This window comes from Trichoderma camerunense, assembly GCF_050948025.1.
Source record: "Trichoderma camerunense strain CBS 138272 chromosome Unknown V8C40scaffold_13, whole genome shotgun sequence".
NCBI lineage: Eukaryota > Fungi > Ascomycota > Sordariomycetes > Hypocreales > Hypocreaceae > Trichoderma > Trichoderma camerunense.
The window spans coordinates 725,984-743,060 of record NW_028145357.1 but is presented as its reverse complement, the minus strand read 5'-3'; the positions used below and the strand labels follow the sequence as shown (position 1 = coordinate 743,060).

General features: G+C 46.6%; 8 protein-coding genes across 8 annotated transcripts; 4 read left to right on the top strand and 4 right to left on the bottom strand.

The window, feature by feature from the left end:
* Positions 1-193: 193 nt before the first annotated feature.
* On the bottom strand, positions 194-1,281 carry V8C40DRAFT_250424 (uncharacterized protein). The gene is made up of 2 exons (XM_083216974.1): positions 892-1,281; positions 194-827 (listed from the first exon to the last, which is right to left on the bottom strand). The coding sequence occupies exons 1-2, from the start codon at positions 1,170-1,172 to the stop codon at positions 257-259; spliced, it is 852 nt and encodes a 283-aa protein (XP_083071300.1). The 5' UTR covers positions 1,173-1,281; the 3' UTR covers positions 194-256.
* A 1,795-nt stretch (positions 1,282-3,076) lies between these two features.
* On the top strand, positions 3,077-4,691 carry V8C40DRAFT_280790 (alkene reductase). The gene has a single exon (XM_083221458.1). It carries the CDS (start codon positions 3,129-3,131, stop codon positions 4,227-4,229), a length of 1,101 nt encoding a protein of 366 aa, XP_083071299.1. The 5' UTR covers positions 3,077-3,128; the 3' UTR covers positions 4,230-4,691.
* On the bottom strand, positions 4,286-5,626 carry V8C40DRAFT_250423 (uncharacterized protein). The gene has a single exon (XM_083216973.1). It carries the CDS (start codon positions 5,523-5,525, stop codon positions 4,737-4,739), a length of 789 nt encoding a protein of 262 aa, XP_083071298.1. The 5' UTR covers positions 5,526-5,626; the 3' UTR covers positions 4,286-4,736.
* Positions 5,627-5,721: 95 nt separating this feature from the next.
* Positions 5,722-7,692, top strand: V8C40DRAFT_54560 (kinase-like domain-containing protein). Its single transcript, XM_083223106.1, has one exon. It carries the CDS (start codon positions 5,924-5,926, stop codon positions 7,532-7,534), a length of 1,611 nt encoding a protein of 536 aa, XP_083071297.1. The 5' UTR covers positions 5,722-5,923; the 3' UTR covers positions 7,535-7,692.
* Positions 7,693-8,701: 1,009 nt separating this feature from the next.
* On the bottom strand, positions 8,702-10,200 carry V8C40DRAFT_280786 (FAD-dependent oxidoreductase; the record flags this gene model as incomplete). Its single annotated transcript, XM_083221457.1, has 7 exons — positions 8,702-8,916; positions 8,966-9,614; positions 9,669-9,769; positions 9,821-9,921; positions 9,976-10,017; positions 10,062-10,112; positions 10,166-10,200. 7 exons carry the CDS (start codon positions 10,198-10,200, stop codon positions 8,813-8,815), a joined length of 1,083 nt encoding a protein of 360 aa, XP_083071296.1. The 3' UTR covers positions 8,702-8,812.
* A 433-nt stretch (positions 10,201-10,633) lies between these two features.
* On the bottom strand, positions 10,634-12,273 carry V8C40DRAFT_250417 (fungal specific transcription factor domain-containing protein). The gene has a single exon (XM_083216972.1). The coding sequence runs from the start codon at positions 12,037-12,039 to the stop codon at positions 10,708-10,710; it is 1,332 nt and encodes a 443-aa protein (XP_083071295.1). The 5' UTR covers positions 12,040-12,273; the 3' UTR covers positions 10,634-10,707.
* Positions 12,274-13,316: 1,043 nt separating this feature from the next.
* On the top strand, positions 13,317-15,379 carry V8C40DRAFT_280784 (NAD(P)/FAD-dependent oxidoreductase; the record flags this gene model as incomplete). The annotated part of the gene is made up of 4 exons (XM_083221456.1): positions 13,317-13,566; positions 13,634-13,920; positions 14,024-14,381; positions 14,451-15,379. 4 exons carry the CDS (start codon positions 13,317-13,319, stop codon positions 14,906-14,908), a joined length of 1,353 nt encoding a protein of 450 aa, XP_083071294.1. The 3' UTR covers positions 14,909-15,379.
* A 176-nt stretch (positions 15,380-15,555) lies between these two features.
* V8C40DRAFT_276012 (phosphatase 2C-like domain-containing protein) lies at positions 15,556-17,075 on the top strand (the record flags this gene model as incomplete). The annotated part of the gene is made up of 3 exons (XM_083220782.1): positions 15,556-16,046; positions 16,097-16,400; positions 16,431-17,075. The coding sequence occupies 3 exons, from the start codon at positions 15,556-15,558 to the stop codon at positions 17,073-17,075; spliced, it is 1,440 nt and encodes a 479-aa protein (XP_083071293.1).
* Between the last annotated feature and the right edge of the window lie 2 nt (positions 17,076-17,077).

Below are 17,077 nucleotides of genomic sequence, written 5' to 3'. Positions count from 1 at the left end.
TTTCGTGGGGGCCTTTTATATAGGGGGGTTTTATAAATTCCGTTTCCCCCCCCCCCCCCCCCCCAGCCATTATTCAGAAAATATATGTACCTCGATCACGTATTGCATCTAAATAGGATGGAAGTTACTTGTTGACATGCTGGATGGGGTATTTGGGAGATGAAGGACTTTGCAGTCCGCGTTTTGTACAATTCTCTTTGTTTGATGCTCTGTCATCACTCAAATGCTACGAAATCGGACCCAGATCAAGACCCTCCTATTCTTCTACTCCGACACTCATTGATATGGCCTCTATAGTGTCCAGTTCTTTCACCCATGCTTCTGCCTCCTTTTTAGCCAGAGGCCAACAGTCCTGGCCCAAGGGTACTCTTAAACATTTCTGGATTATTTCATCAGCCGCCACACCAGAGCCGAGTATCACATCAAGGAGCACACTAGCAGCCTTATCGACGTTTCCCAATTTCCGATTCTTCATGTCTTTGGTAAGTTCCATCATTTTCCCAGCAGGTGTTTCTGAATACTCTCCAATACCAGCTTCAGGAAACGTCAAGGTTTCCAGAAAATTAGTTCTATATGCGCCGGGCTCGGCGATGATTATACGTATGGAAAACGGAGCGAGCTCGTTTGCAAGTGCTTCTGAAAGACCTTCGACGGCAAATTTACTGCTGCAATACAGACCCCGGCTCGCAAGTCCAATGAAGCCTGCGCCACTAGTGATATTGACGATTGTGCCGGATCGGCGAGAGCGGAATGTCGGAAGAACACCGCGAACGGTTCTCAACGTGCCATGGAAATTTGTTTCCATTTGCGCGTGGGCTTCCACGTCACTAACCAAACATTAGCATTCTTTCTCACCACTGAATCGTGAGCAGATAGATCAGGACTGCAAACCTTATCTGCTCTACCGGGCCGAGGAGCGCATATCCAGCTGAATTGATCAATACATCAACATTCTCTTTCTCAGCGATATTTCGAACGCAATCTTCAGAAGAAGAGCTAGAAACATCCATAGAGAGCCAGACACCCCCTAGCCTTTCAAACTCGGGGTTTGCGGTACGGGCTTTAGTCGAATCACGAGTTGCCCCTATGACTCGGTGACCACGACGTAGGGCCCCAAGACTCAAAGCAAGGCCTAAGCCCGAGCTGGCGCCGGTGATCAAGAAGACAGTCATCACTTATGAAATAGTTTTGAATAGACCGACACTGACTTTCGAGACAACAGATATAAAAGCAGCTGAGTAGCCAGGAAAAATGCCACGTTGGACACAAAACGAATAGATCTATTGCAATTAATTTGGCGATGGTCTTATATGACACTGAGATATATAGGAAAAAGGTTGCCGGATTTATCGCTTAAGACCGGTCCAAGAAGGATTGATGAACATACCGATGGCAAATAGCATCCTCTCCAACAGCAAACGGCTGAGATCCGGTATCTCCGACTTCAGCAATCTGCATTGAGTTCTACTTTATGATAATTCAGATTCACGCATGACTATTGAAGTAGAAGAAAGAATTGAATCATTTAATAACGGCGACACTTAGGTTCATCGTGCTTGGCGACCAATATAATAATATATCGGTCTATCCAAACGAAGCAGTGCGTAGCGTTGAGTGGTATGTGATAACCAACCTTAAATCCGGATTGGCTTTCGTTTGGGGAATTTAGCTAAAAATGTCTAAATTCTGGCGTCCATCATTCCGTTAATAGCACTGCTTTAATAAAAGTACGAATCTTGGTAGATATCTGAGAACCTTGTATTGTACGTACGATACACATTTTTATTGAAGTTGCATGAATAGAAGGGGTGCAATCCGGTCATTGTTGACAAATTCCCAACGGTGGCGTGTCCCGGATCACTTCATGTGATAATTGGGCACCCCTTAACTCTCCATAGGAAACTCAGAGAAGTTTTTATCGGTAGACGAAAGGTTATGATAGTAGCGGTCGAATATCATCGCGTGCATGTTGAATGGGCTTCGCCTGGAGGCAATAGACCAGGGCGGGACAACAGGCTTGTCTACCGTGCCGCGGTGAAGATATTTGTATCCAAAAGATCTATAATGAGAGATTCAATGGCCGTGGTTCTGTGTACGAAGATGCGGAGAAGGCAATAGAGATTACTGTGAAGAAGAAGATCAAAAACAACAGTTATTATTACCGGAATGACGGTAAAGAAAAAGGCAACTCGGCTCAAGTGAGAAGAACAACACATGCGGTTATGGAAGTCAAATTTAAACACATATTCGATAAGGCCTGATGTGGCGTAAGAAGTATGTTGTCGCAACTATCAGTATCAAGAGCTCAGGCCATCCGTATCATTACCATTCATTACCACATGATAGTGTCAAGACAAATTGGGAAGAAACATTCGCTCCGATTACAGCTGCGGGAATTTGGTTTGGCATTTAGAGATTACTGATGCTTATCAAATCTTTGGAAAAACGTCAATTCTTGTGTTGTCTCATAAACGGTCGCGTCTCGAACAAGCGAAACGTCATAGCCAGAAGTGCAGAAGAGTTCAAAAGCGCCAAATGTACTCTGTAGCAAGTGCCCAGCTGCGTTGTAACAGTGGAAGCTAGCCTGATATGGAGTTTGGGCACTCCAACTTTTTTTCCTCTTTGGGAAAGACCTCCCGATTGATGTAGCCGACACTTATCAAAGCTCTGCTTTCAGGCGCTAAAGAAAGAAAGCTTCCCAATAGTACACTCGCGAATGGAATCTTATGCTTAGGTAGCTTGATTACCAAGATGATATGGTTCTTTTCATGTTGTCTTTCTATACTGCAGGATAGGGTCTTTTTGTTCCGACCCAATTAGCCCTTTCTAGAACCAAAACTAAGTGGTATTGCTATGAGTTTCGTAACTATTAAGAAGTATATATATCTTGACAACTCCCTCACTTTTACTCTTCAAATTCCAACAGCATTAAGAACAATTACATCACCTTATATATACATCTCTCTTGTCATCAAGAAACCAGTCAACACTATTGCCATTACAGGAATAAGCACCAGCCAACTGATAGCACATTAAGCTCAAGGGTAGCAGCTTCCTCTCCACGAACAACATCAACCATCAACTTACCTCTTTTTCTTTCTCTTTTTTCCATTTAAAAGTCGACCATAATGGCCTCTACAGACTCTCTTCTATTTACGCCTCTAAAATTCGGCAAGGTAGAGCTTGGCCACCGTGTTGTATTATCGGCTCTTACACGACTCCGTGCCGACAAAAATCATGTCGCTACCGACCTCATGAAGGAGTATTACCTTCAACGTACTTCGATCCCAGGAGGCCTTATTATCTCTGAATCCGCCACAATCGCTAAACATCATGGCGGTATGTCATATACTTCGGCTATATGGGGTGAGGAACACATCCAAGGCTGGAAACCCATCGTCGATGCAGTTCACAACAAAGGCGGCCTCATGTACCTTCAGCTTATGGCCTATGGCAGGACTGCTTCACGTTCGGCTGCTGAAGAGGATGGGTTTACGATCAAAGCTCCTAGTGCCATTCCTTTTGAGGGAAGTGAGACGCCAGAAGAGATGACCGTCGAAGATATCAAGAGCACAGTCCAAGATTACGTCCAAGCAGCCAAGAACGGCATGCGCGCTGGATTCGACGGCGTTGAGATCTACGCTGCCAATGGCTACCTCCTTGATCAGTTCATTCAGGACGTGAGCAACCAGCGGACTGATGAGTATGGCGGCAGCATCGAGAACAGAAATCGCTTAATTGTAGAGGTCGTCCAAGCAGTTGCCGATACTGTTGGAGCAGAACGTGTGGGAATCAAGCTGAGTCCATGGTCCTATTTCCAGGGCATGCGAATGGAAAGCCCCATTCCACAATTCACCGATCTTATTAAGAAGATCAATAACATTGGCATTGGCTATCTGAATCTTATTGAGTCTCGTGTCTCGGGAATCGATTACACGGATGGCACAGAGAAGCTCGACTGGGCATGGGCAGTCTGGGATAAGGCCATTATTGCAACAGGAGGCTATCTGCCTGAGACGGCACTGGAACTGGTTGAGAAGCACCCGGACAGGGATATTGTTGTCGCCTTCGGAAGGCGATACGTCGCGAACCCTGATCTGCCATTCCGGATCCAGAGAGGTCTTGAGCTCAACGCGTATGACCGCAGTTCATTCTACAAAGTGGGCGCTCCTGAGGGACTCATTGACTATCCGTTTAGCGAGGAGTATTTGGCGTTGCAGAAAAACTGATTGGTGAAATAGCAGAAAAAATGATGGATGGAATGGTAGAGTAAAAACGTCTTGTAGCATAATAGAATGTCTTTAACCTGCGAATGCTTGGTTGTAGGTTTACCAATCTCTCAATTGAATGTATCAAATAATCTCAACTGCCCTGGGGTATCATAAAACAGAAAAACGCCTACGCTATGATCCAAATCCATATTGTCCATCTGAGGATCCAACTTCACAAGCCATCCAAAGACTTCGCCGCTGCACCCAGCCCTGCCAGGATAACGACCATGCCTATGGAACTAGCCACATCGTGATGAGCATGAACTGCATTTCTTTTCAACTTCGCCGCTGCCTCCGACCCTGTCAGATTAACGACCATGCCAAAAAGATGCTGCTGCTAATGATTATCACGGTGGCTAGCAGTTGGTTATACTGATGAACTGCCCGCTGCCCCCAGCCCTGCCGGGTTAACGGGTATGCCCTTCAGACAACTGATGCTCGAGATATTGGATCCTCATGCATTATTCACCGCCTGATGCTTCTAACTGCGCTTGCCGTGCCGTTGTCGCTAAGATACCACAATTCGCACTTAGAGTCTCGCCGGGAGGATCGCTTTGACTGCAGAAATTCTTCGACGGTGGGTGTAGGTTTTCCATCTCGCTGCGGGCCCTGATTTTCATTCTTCTTCTTGCGTCGTTGCTGTTGCTGTCGCGACTGTTCTTGATGGGATGATGCCGGGCTGCGTCTTTCATTTCGCCGACGCGAACTTCGATTTTTCTTCCTAGGCGAACTGGCGTTGGGTGGAGACACAGGTTGGGGTTTCGATACAGGACATTGCATTTGATGAGTGATATGAATGCTTGTTTGCTCGATCGCTTCAACGTCGCTGGTGTCTCTTTCTGAAGGTTCCGGGCTGGGCAGTGGATTCCGATACATCGTTTGTGTTTGGCAGCTGCATGCCACCTCTGTCTCTGTGCATGATTTGTGGAATTCTTCTACCAAGAGACTCGGCTCCTTTTCTTCTTCCGGCGCATATCCGATGCTTGGCCATGGCTCTGGAGATGAGCTGCGTGAACGGTTTGTGGCGTCGTTTGAGCTCTGGTCTATTCTGGCCCGCTTCGCGCTCGGCTCGTCGTCGGAATCAATATGTGAAAGGTCTATCCTCTTGCGTTTCTCGCGCCGTGAGGGTATCGTTTGTGATGCAGGCGGCGATGGGGCTGCGAGAGTACTGAATTCTTCGAAATCATGGACCTGGGCTAATTTGGCCTTTTTGCGCGATAGAGGCGCATCGCTGCTGAATTTCCGTTTGGACATGTTGTAAATCGGCTAATATGCGCCCACAGATGTTGCGAAATGGTGGCGGCAACTGTGGTGAGCTGCCCAGTGTGGTGAAATTGAGCATTTGTTGTTGTATGTAGGTATAGGAGATTGAGTGTTGACTTGAGAGGCTGACGATGCCATCTCGGGATTGCGTCATCACGTGATGTCGCGAGCTTAGCATCACCATGCGCAACGCGCCCATCCAAGGATCTGGAGTATCGCAATCGACTCTCTAAATTCACTGCGAGATGCGCATTATTAGAGTCTCTTTCTTAACCATCTTCTTCTCGCTTCTTCATGCCTCTTTGCTCTCGCCTTGAGTCAACCGCCAGCTCCTGCTGCCTCTCGGTTCCCCTTCTCAGCCAATCCCTTGTCCAGCTCCAGCCACTCTCATGACACAACCAACGACTGTTTCCGATGCTATACCCAACGATGTGACCAGCGACGTCGAGTTTGCAGTCTTTTCTGCCGATAATGAAGCTGCAATCCACCTATTAGAAACCATCCAGTACAAATCATCGCCCCCGACGCTCAAGAGTGACGAGAACTCAATCGGCTACCAACTATCAATACCTTTGTCATGCGACAGTCCAGACGCTAGACGGTTCAGATGGCGCATTGGCGCTGGTGCATCTCCGGCATTGGTTGAGAAAGGATTGTGCTGTTGTGAGCCAGATATTCTCCTGTGTCCACCGGGGAAGACACCCAGCTCTGCGGCAGTTCGACGATTCATTAAAGACATTCACGCTACGATTCATTTCCATCCGGAGTCTGGAGTTTTGTTGCTCAAGACACACTCTAGTCGGCCTCTTATATACGAGCAAGGCGATGTGGACAATGATGATTTGATACTGGATATGCTGGGCAAGGTCAATACATGCGTTCTGCGGCGACAACGGAATTACCTTCGCTTTGGCCAATACCGCTTTGCTCTTGAATTCATTGTCAAAGACGGCGAGTTGAGTAAAGTCAAAGCGCAGCTCGATGAGAATCTTGGTTGCCGCTTTAATGGTTCCCGACCCTCTCAGCTGCTCAGTTTTATTCCCACACAGCACCCTGAGACGTCTTGGAATGTATGGCTGCATCAAAAGATTCCAAACACTTCTATAACATCTGGTGTAAATATTCACACTGGACAGCCAGTTGCTGTTAAAAAGCTGCAAATAACAGCCAGATCACGGCAGCACACGCTACACCGGCTCCAGCTCGCATGCCAGTATAAGGGCAAACCAGACAAGGGCGTTCTCGGCATAATTGACGCCTGGTGTGAACACAAGACGTCGCCGCCATGTCTCTTCAGTGAACCGGAAGCTTCTCATCGCTGCAGGCGTTTATCCTATTCCATGCCACTTGCTGAACACCATTTTCTCAACATGCCTTGGAAGAAGATTGACATCAATACTCGTCTTCTTTATTTCCATCAGACTTTAGTAGGGCTAGCCGAACTACATCGACAAGATGTTATGCATGGGAATATTCTGCCTGAGTCGTTACTTATTTTGCCCGGTACTAAGCCCATGCCAATGATGGATCGCTCATTACCCAGCAGGGCGGTTATCTCCCTTTGTATGCAGCAACCAGACAAGCCCAACCAGAGCGTCTGTGTCGCCCCAGAGGTTTGGCGAAATCGGAAAACCGTGGATGGAACGAAAGTTGATATCTGGGCACTCGCTGCTTCTTGGCTCTTCGCTTTCGTGCGACCACCAAGCGGTATCAAGATAACCAAAGCATCTTACCAAGCCCTGCAAAAGACTCTGGATACGCAGATCGAAAAGGGCTTTATGAAAGAGTCATTTGCAGCCCTGTTACGACAAATGCTAGCCTGGGAACCCCACGATCGACCTAGCACGACCGAATTGCTGGCAGATCCAACATGGGAATCTGTACTGGCACATGCACAGTCGATTGAAGATAGCAAGAAGCGAAAGCGAATGGAAAAGATGCAACGCTCTGCTAGCCAAGGGAGAAGAGTCCGGTTACTCTCTCCAGACGTGAATGATTGAAGATAAGATGGGCTACAGCGAGTTCTCAAAAGACTTTACTGTAATTCCACTTCCACACCAATTCCAAGCAAAATCACCTTTCAGGCCCATGCTTGGTAACATTGACTCATTGCTTACAGCTTGTCATTGTCGATGGAAAGCCTGATCGCTGAGTTTGGCCCATTCCGCAACTATTATGCCGGGCTCAAGTCAAGTCGCCCCTTTGCTGTATCTTATTTGTGCACTCCATGAGATTTGGGTGTTGATATGCCGCAAAATTTGCCTACTTAGGCCAGCAGCAACAGCTTTAGAGGTTGACATACATTGGCTACATTCATGCAACGCAGATTTGCCTCTCGTACAGTCAATACTGTCCGTACCAATTGCAGGGTTACTTATATATCCATCGTCAATTTATCGGATTTTGTCCTAGTCGACATTTTTGTTCAACAGGCTAAATCTTTTCTCTGCTTGTTACATTTGCATTACGAGTTCAACTTGGCCAAATCTCTTATCAAGATGGCCCATAGGCATATTAGAATGTGCACCCTGTCCTTCGTACATTTGAGTACGTTGGAGAACATATCATTTTGGTTCATTCACCTGGGTTCTACGGCATAGCCACACGCGACATAGATGTTCTCCTTATTTCCACTACCATGTGGGGTAGTGTCATGAGAGATAAAAGACATGTAGGACATCGTCGATGAGTTAAAGCCATTGTGGAGAATCAGTTTTGCTGGGGGCTGCTGATAGCATCTGGAAAAGCTAAACCGTGAATTCGATAACACCAAAAGGCCTCGGTTAGCTGTGGGATTTAGATAACTCAAGTAGAAGATCGGGGACTTCTCCCAAGCACCATATCTTAGCTTCTATTGAACTCTACTCTTCCTTTGAATCCCTTGATTGCCTCCAGTGTGAGTGATTATCTATTCGTGAGAGAAAGCTGGATGATAGGTAATAGAATGAGGTTTATGCATGATTCACTTCACAAAACGTATTCTCAGGTTCAATCCTAATGGGCTGTATCGAAACCCATATAGAATACTGGTGATGCTTCTGTGCTAATATGGGCTTGAAAACATTTCAAAGATGAATCTTGATCACATTCTCATGAATCATTACGTAGGACATATAGGTCATGCTGGAACTTGTAGTGATGAGAGCATTTATTGATTCACAGAGCAGCCAGAAGATTTACAATCCATTGCTTTGGAGAAGTTAGAAAAACTCTATGTCAAAGAATCACAGCTAACCTTTCCCTTTTAACTCTTGCTAATAGCACCGGAAGTTGAGTGTTTAAGCTGAATAGAGTGTTTTCTCCCTAGGTATGTGAGAAGCATCCCTCAAAACGTCAGCCACAATGTCCACAACCTCCTCAGCACACCCGTACGAGATTTTATCTGTCCTGTTGGTAAGTATCCGTGATTGCCTGAGTATTATAATGCTTACATCCAGTGCCACCATGACCATAGTTATGCACAACAAGTATCCCATCTACCCAGCTTGCCCCTATGCGAGGGCCATCAAGACGTCCTGGCCTCAGGCCAACACCATGCAGAATAACATCAAGACCAGCTGTACCGTTTCCATTCCCAAGCTCGGGACAAGCGTTTACAGCCCTTTCCATAATACGCTGAGCAAGCCTAGGGTCAGGCTGAAAGTTCCAGTTTCCTTGGTGATGGGAGCCGCCAAGGACTGTCGCTCCCCCTTTACCTTGATTGATAATATATAAAAGCTCATCATCTCCATCCTCAGTTCCAGAAATAACTACTGTTCGAGATACTTTGTTTCTAACAAGAACAGTCTGTCCACTTACTGGACTTACCGTCTTGTCACCGAACCCATCGGGTCCCAACCCATTCAGACTGCTTGCGGAGAGTCCTGTGCAGTTCACTATCAGCGAAGCTTGCTCTCCGGAAGCGTGCATATTCGCGGCATCTTTTAGCGACCAAATAGTGCCCTGTTTAATGACAACGCCAGATCCGAGACACTGGAAGACAAGGAATGGAAGATAAATTTTCGGGTTGACAGACATTGACTTTATGTTGAACGCAATCTCCATCTCTTGGTGTAATTCCGTATCTGAAACGACTTGACACTAGAAAGAAGTCATCAGTACTTGACAAAATGAAATAAACTTTTGAATCCTTACGTCCAAGATCTGTTTGGACCATGGTTCTCGTGATATCATCTTGGCGTGAGAGGTGATTCTTGTCGAGCCAGCGTCCTTTTTCCTCTGGTATACCGTTGCATCTATTAACTATTCAATAAATATCTCCTCTATTTTTCTGCATTTAGAATGACCTTGAAGTGAAATGCCGGACTCGGGAATATGGAGAAGCCGCTCGAATTCATGGTAAGTAGCTTTTTCGAATGCTGCAGTTTTGGTACCGACTTGTGCAACCCTAGATTGATGAGTATAAGAGTACATCTGAAAGCTCCTTTTCCATAGTACGCACGGAATGAAGGTTGCGCCTGCCCATGGCGATGTGTATTCTGGGCTTGAATCACCAGTACGTGTTTTGCGACAACGGTAATATTGTACTTCTTCTGTCTCGATAACAATAGCGCGGTTGTTAGGCCACTTACACCAGCCCTGCGAGAACATCAGCGTGGAGGCTCTAGGAACGAAACGTAAGCCATGCGTACCCAACTACAACAATTGGAATAGCTTCGTGTGACATTTTTCTCTGCATTTAGAAATTAGCAGGAGGGAGGTGGAGTAATATTATTTGAAGATACAGCATTTCATGATAAGTACAACCGTGGTGATATTTTTCATTATAAGAAATTTGTTCCGTTATAGACAATATTGCGGTAGGGATATGTAAACTAATGTGATAAAAAGACGGGGGATGTACGCGCGAATGACGAAGGGCGGGAGGCGGATGGCGGATGGCGGATGGCGGAAGACGGAAGACGGATGACGGAAGACGGATGGTATAATGTTGTTAGTACGCCCAATTGTATTTCTATAGCTCTAGTGGAATGAGGTAGTAATGCCGAGGAACGTAAGGAACTGAGTTTGTAATAACAGAAGACGAAATGGTAAATTAAAATGTTAAAATGCGAAGTCGAATGAGTTACAGGTTGGCTACTGCGCTTGTATAGCTAGAATACTTAATTTCATGTCTATAAATCGAAAGATTTATCCACCAAAGTTTTGTTTACTTTACGCCTACTTAATTTTATTATATGTCTAACGACAAGTTATTATCTAGGGGACCAAAATTGAATATAAGATCACCTTGCCCATCTGGTGAAAGAGATGGCCCGTCAAATGCTTGCAGGCTACTGTGCCCCCACATATTGCGGGATAGCGACCCCAAGTATATTCTCAGCTTCTTTTTCTTAATCTCCTCGGGCTCCAGAGGAGTGATCATTATCATCCGGGCCTTGTCTATCAGACGCTGATATACACCAGCTGTATCTAGTATCACGTCTCCCTGTATCAAACCGGGATCAGGGTCATTTCCTGCATCAGGTTCTTCATTGAGTAAGGTTGAGTCTTGAGTCTCGTCTCGGCCGTCTTCCCGGTTAAAGCCGTGATATTCATCTGGTGTGCTATATGCCACGTGGTATAACTTCTGGAGCATTTCCAGTGTTTCTGCCCATGCGGATGCGACTTTCCATTTTGGGATCCAAGACTTTATGATCTGTAATATCGTGTCCGATCTCGACTTCGATTCTGCCTGGAGATCAGAATCGCTGATTTGCGTGTATTGTGCCCAGAGAAGAACGCTAGAGGCAGTCATCAGAGCATTAGCGGTGAATATGGACTGGAGAGCGGCTTTGTCCTTGTCATTGCCATTAAATAAAGCGGCTGCCATCGTCGCTATTGCACCAGCATTGGCCATGCATTTGTTGATGATTTCCTCATCATAGTAATCTAGAGAAAGGCCAGCACTATCGTATCTCTCTCGCACAACTCTAGTCTCATGACCAACGCCGCTGATGTCGTCCAGCGGCGAGTCTAATTGAGGAAGATATTCTTGATGCATTACACACTGTGCATGGTGTAGCACGAAATGTAGATTGACAAATGACTGAGCTTGGCCAGTACTCCGGAATAACCTATAGTTATGAGCTGACCATCGTGCAGTCGCGGGAAGACGATCGATAAAGTCGCTGATTGCTTGCTCCTTTTGGTGAAATTCGCTGTATGGGTCTGTTGGCTTTTTCGTATACCATCTTCGCCCACCGGCTGAGTGTAGTAGCGCCATATCACCCCAGAGATGGACTGCGTAGATAAAGAAGGGAACAATTCCGAGTTGCGACAATTGGCTCGGCTGGAGAATATCAGAAAGATATGGGCCAGAATATTCTTCATCGAAGGAGAAGACGTTCTCTGGACATGGCAGCTGTACTCGAATTGCGAGTGCCATTATCATGTGAGGCCCTCCGCCGCAATAAGCCACAAGACGGTCCATTAAGAAGCATGCCCAGAACGTTCTTCTTCGAATCTCCTTTAGTCTAGGAGAAAGACGCAGGCTATATTCCGAGCCTAGTCGTAGATTGGCCATCCTAAATTGCTTCTTAGTAAAGAATAAAGACCAAATAGCCTGGCTTCACTGAGCTATCATTTTACATCTTTCTTACCTAATAGCCGTGCCAACATGTAGCCAACATTTCATTATGTTCGAGGCAAGCAGTTCGCGCAGCCCCAGTATAAGATTGGCTTGAACTGTGTATACTAAATGAAACAGTTATTGGTAACACCTAGCAAGTCAACAACTTGGCGCATGTAATTTACTCACCTGTTGGTTCATAAGAGAGCTCGCGAGCGTAGTTCGTAGCAATCTGCGTATAGTGTTCTGATAGGTCAGAGGCTGAAGCAAACCCAAACTCTGCCCTGGCTTCTACATCAGGAACATATAATGCTGACAAGGCCATTATGGATGTTATGAGAAAAGGGGACCGTTCACGCAGCAACAAGACGTCCCAAGACGGCTTGTGAAATAATGAGCATAATTCTACATCATGGTGGCGACTGAAGAAGATATCGATCAAACGTTCAAGCTGGGGTGAATCAGGGAAGTTCTGAGCGTTACTATCGGAATTGTCAGGCGATGTTGCAGACTGTGGTCTCTTTTTCTGCGGCGAGTTTAGGCCATCAATCTCAAGACGGCCGACATTGGTCGAACTGTCTGAAGCCGGCATCTTCTGCCACAAACACATGACTTTGCGCTTCTTGCATGTCTGGCATGTCGGTTTAACTCCATCGCACTTGATCTTTCTTCGGCGGCTACCGGATACGAACGGATGAGAACAAATCACAGAAATCCCAGCTTGGATCATACGTACCACCTATCACATGCTTGCGGTGTGCGAACTCGAATGCTCGGATCTGCCATAACTGGAACTTTTGAACGGAATTGCTCTGCCGTCTCTGAACTCTAGAAATCCTGCCGTTCGAAATCATATGGTACCGACGGCTTCTCCGCTGTCATTTAACGACATTGTGCCGCATTTCAGAATGCGGGGTCTCGCAAATGCTCGGTGCTTGCCATACTTGTGTTAGCAAGGTTTCGAGTCAGTCATTTTCTTTTAGTGTTCCATATGTTAGCGGCGTCTGCCTTGTTTATGCAGGCAATTGGAGGCACGGAGCTCGGCTTATCCGCATCAGCGAGCGAAATGGCTCGAGATATCTCTTTAGATGGCTCAATTTCTATAAAACACATCATATCACTGCTCTTTGCAAAGATTGCCTGGACAATTTCCTTGCCTCATTCTGTCTTACGCGGAAGCTGCCTGGTTCCAGCACGATATTGCCAGCAATACGGACTGTGAGCAACCAAACATGGCAAATACAACCGGTCCATTTCCGTCTTCTCAATCAACCACGCCGTTTTGGCGGTCACAGCTGGATCCAATTGACGAGCATCGGACAACGGCGTCGCTTCCAGGAACTTGCGATGTTCTGATAATCGGTGCTGGCCTGTCTGGAGCTTCTACGGCTTATCATTTGGTAAAGGATGCCAAGTCAAGCCCCGCCTCGGTGGTTGTCTTAGATGCTAGACAGGTATGCTCAGGGGCTACGGGTCGCAACGGTAGGCTGCCTTTATATCATATATAGAAGAGTTTCTTCGATTTGTCTAACCTTGAATGCCTATGAAGGCGGTCACGTTAAGCTTGCATGGCCCATGATAACGTCGCTGGCGAAAGAACATGGCGTCGAAAAGGCGGCGGAAGTTGCGCAATTCCATATATCCCAGATATATGCCATGAAAGAGGCGATTGAGAAGGAGAAGATTGATTGCGATTTTGCCTTACGCCGCTCTTATGATGTATATCTCAGCAAGACTGAACCTGAATATGGTAATGTTCTTTTGGATCACCAACTAATGGCGGATGTTGCTGTGTCTAAACATGTTGAGTTTATGGACACCAAGTATGCAGAGCAGGTAGGTTAGGAGACCTTTCACGACGCACACACAAATCCCACATCTTAATCACTCACCTTGGATGCTACTCGATCACCGCATCGTAGCTAAGTATTTTGTCTAGCTTACTCGTACCAAAGACCCCAAAGCAGCTCTGAGCGTCCCTGCTTGTTCGCTGTGGCCATACAAACTTGGCGCCAACCTTCTCAGCATAGCTATTAAAAAGGGCGTCAACTTACAGACAAACACTTGCGTAACATCCGTACCTGCAACACGCTCTGCCCTCGGCTACTACACTGTCGAAACTTCGCGCGGTGTAATCAAGGCCCGGAAAGTCCTCTTTGCCAGCAATGGCTATACCGCGGGCATTCTACCTGAGTATCGCGACAAGATCGTTCCGTGGCGAGGCATTAATTCCAGGATTGTCGTCAGCGAATGCCAGATTCCTCCAAACCTCTCAAACACGTACAATCTTCACAATAGTCCAGGCACCGACGACTATATTAACCCGAGGCCAGACGGCAGCATTATCGTCGGGGGCGCTTAGACAGCTTATTGGCACGACAAAGAGCAATACTACAACAATGCAGATGACTCGACCTTGATTGAGCCGGCCAAGCAGTATTTTGATGGTTATATGCAACGATATTTCCATGATTACACCGGTACAGGGGCGTATACCGATATGGTTTGGACTGGTAGTAAGTTGATCCAATCTCAATGTTTGGTTTTGGTGCCTTTGGAGTGCATATCGCTAAATCCAGCTGGGTTAGTAATGGGGTGCACGCCCGACTCTTTGCCTCATATTGGTGCTATTCCAGGGCGGCCAGATCAATTCATCATGGCTGGTTTCAATGGTGCCGGAATGCTACACATATTTCTCAGTGGTAGAGGTATGGCGAAGATGCTTCTTGACGACATCCCGTTTGAGGAAACGGGAATTCCGAGCATATTCAAAACAACACAAAAGCGGCTGAACGATACAAGGAAAGTCAAGGGATACTTTTGATATGGCTACTTACTAGGTAGTTTTAATTAAATGTGTGTGTAATATCAAAGCCGCTGTGGGCACAATGCAACTCTGCTAACCACTCACAGCTAGCATGCTTACTGCTCCGCAGCTTCCCCTCAATTGCTCTGGGTGTTATCCCAACAACTGGAGGAAGCCCAGTAACGAACCAGCCCACCGTACTCCGTACTTTCGTAGTCATTGAACTGATATCTCGAGAGCTGCTGACCTTCTTCGTCGTGTTAAGACTAACACGGAAATTAATGCCTCGTGAGGTGGTGTAATTTTGCATCATCTTTGAACTTGCATTTTAGGAAGCGGGTAGCTGCGCCTCGTTCTTCAACATTGCTTAATAACGGCAGCCTATAATTACTCAGTGGCCAGTTATCCTTAGGTGCCCTTTTCACACATATAAGAAGAGCAGAGAATAAACAGCTGACGGAATCGATTAGAATCATTTTGTTAGCTGTGAAATACTCATCTCTTGGTTAGCTGCTAGCTTCTCTGGCCAAATCTCCTTCCTTGGTAGCCATTCCCAAGTCTGGGTATTACCGCGGTTTTGTTTCAAAAAAAAAAAAAAAAATTGTTCTCATTCCATTCAACGGGCACCTTATTTATTTATTTTGATCGAAAATAACTTGGATATCATGATTCGCTCTTCCAGTCGTCGCATAGCGGTAAACACGCACCTTCACAGGCAATGGATGGCAAAATGTCAAAAGCCTTCTCCACGATGGCAGTCTACTGCTGAAGTCCCAAAGCCGCCAAATTCCTCTTCGGGGTTCTCTGTTATCTGGGGAGCTACAGCAGTAGTTGCCATTGGAGGGGCAGCCTATTGGCTGAACAAGAAACCAACTAACAACAAAATACCCGATGTCCCCATTGTCAAGCCTGTCACTTCAGATGTGGAAATTCCGGTAACATCTCCAGTGAAAGCGTTTGATCTTAGATCTGCAAACGAAAAATTGCGAGAACAGGCTCAATTATTCGTGTTTGACAGCACAAACGGGGAAAAGGGTCGTGTTGATACTGTCCGTGTCGCCAGCAATGATCCAGTAGAGGATGAATGGGCCATTGGGTTTGGTGGCGGGATCCAGGGCGAGAAGACGTTGTACGCTGGGGTTTTTGATGGTCATGCGTGAGTAATATCGCCATGCGGCAAAGAATTATGCTAACATTCATCTAAAGTGGCTGGGCTACGTCCAAAGTCCTAAAAGAGGCGCTGATTCCGTACGTCTCCTCGTCTCTGGGGAAGATAGGGCATACTAGTTCTGGAGATGTTGTCGACACCGCAATCAAAAAGGCATTTACAAATCTTGATGATCGCATCATGGTAAATGCCCAAAAGGCTGTCGAGGGAGGCTGTGAGCCAGGTTCTGCTGAAGCCATTTCTGCCCTGGCTCCCGCTTTTGCAGGGTCCTGCGCCCTGCTCACCATTTATGAGCCCAAGTCATCCACCCTACGTACAGCTGTGACTGGAGATTCGCGGGCTGTTTTGTGATCTTGGTCGGCTGATGCCAAGGCATTCACGGCCCATGCGCTGAGCAAAGACCAGACCGGATTCAATGAAGAAGAAGTGAAGCGGCTGAATGCTGAGCACCCTGGCGAAGGTAGCGACATTCTCAGTGCTGAAACTGGAAGACTCATGGGCATTGCGGTGACAAGAGGATTTGGCGACCATCGCTGGAAATGGACAAATGAGTTCATCAAGCATCTGCAATCCAATTTTTACGGCAGTGCTCCCCGCCCTAAATCCAAGACGCCTCCATATATGACTGCCTCCCCAGAAGTCACCACCAGGAAGGTTGAATCGTCAGACTTTGTGATTCTTGCCTCCGATGGTTTGTGGGATGTAATGTCCAACGATGACGCGGTGGCCTGCGTATCTCGATGGCTGGCAGCTCGTCGGCAAGGGAAGCCGGAGAATGTGCAGGACGCCAAATTCACTTCATACACACTCGATGAGGATGGATATGCCAGCTATAAAGCAACGCCTGAGTACTTCGCTATAGAAGATCTGGATAATGCGGCTGTGTGTTTGGTTAAGAACGCGCTTGGTGGGAGCAGGAGAGGGCTGTTTTGCGGAGCCATGACTGTGCCCACTCCCACAAGCCGATATATGAGGGATGATATCACGGTGCAAATTGTGTTTTTCAAAGATCCTTAAAA

Excerpts from the sequence above, each read along its gene's own strand:
- V8C40DRAFT_250424 (XM_083216974.1), bottom strand. The coding sequence starts at position 1,172 with ATGACTGTCTTCTTGATCACCGGCGCCAGCTCGGGCTTAGGCCTTGCT. Across the intron at positions 828-891 it reads GGCCCGGTAGAGCAGATAAG|TGACGTGGAAGCCCACGCGC; the intron begins GTTTGCAGTCCT and ends ATGTTTGGTTAG.
- V8C40DRAFT_280790 (XM_083221458.1), top strand. The coding sequence starts at position 3,129 with ATGGCCTCTACAGACTCTCTTCTATTTACGCCTCTAAAATTCGGCAAG.
- V8C40DRAFT_250423 (XM_083216973.1), bottom strand. The coding sequence starts at position 5,525 with ATGTCCAAACGGAAATTCAGCAGCGATGCGCCTCTATCGCGCAAAAAG.
- V8C40DRAFT_54560 (XM_083223106.1), top strand. The coding sequence starts at position 5,924 with ATGACACAACCAACGACTGTTTCCGATGCTATACCCAACGATGTGACC.
- V8C40DRAFT_250417 (XM_083216972.1), bottom strand. The coding sequence starts at position 12,039 with ATGGCCAATCTACGACTAGGCTCGGAATATAGCCTGCGTCTTTCTCCT.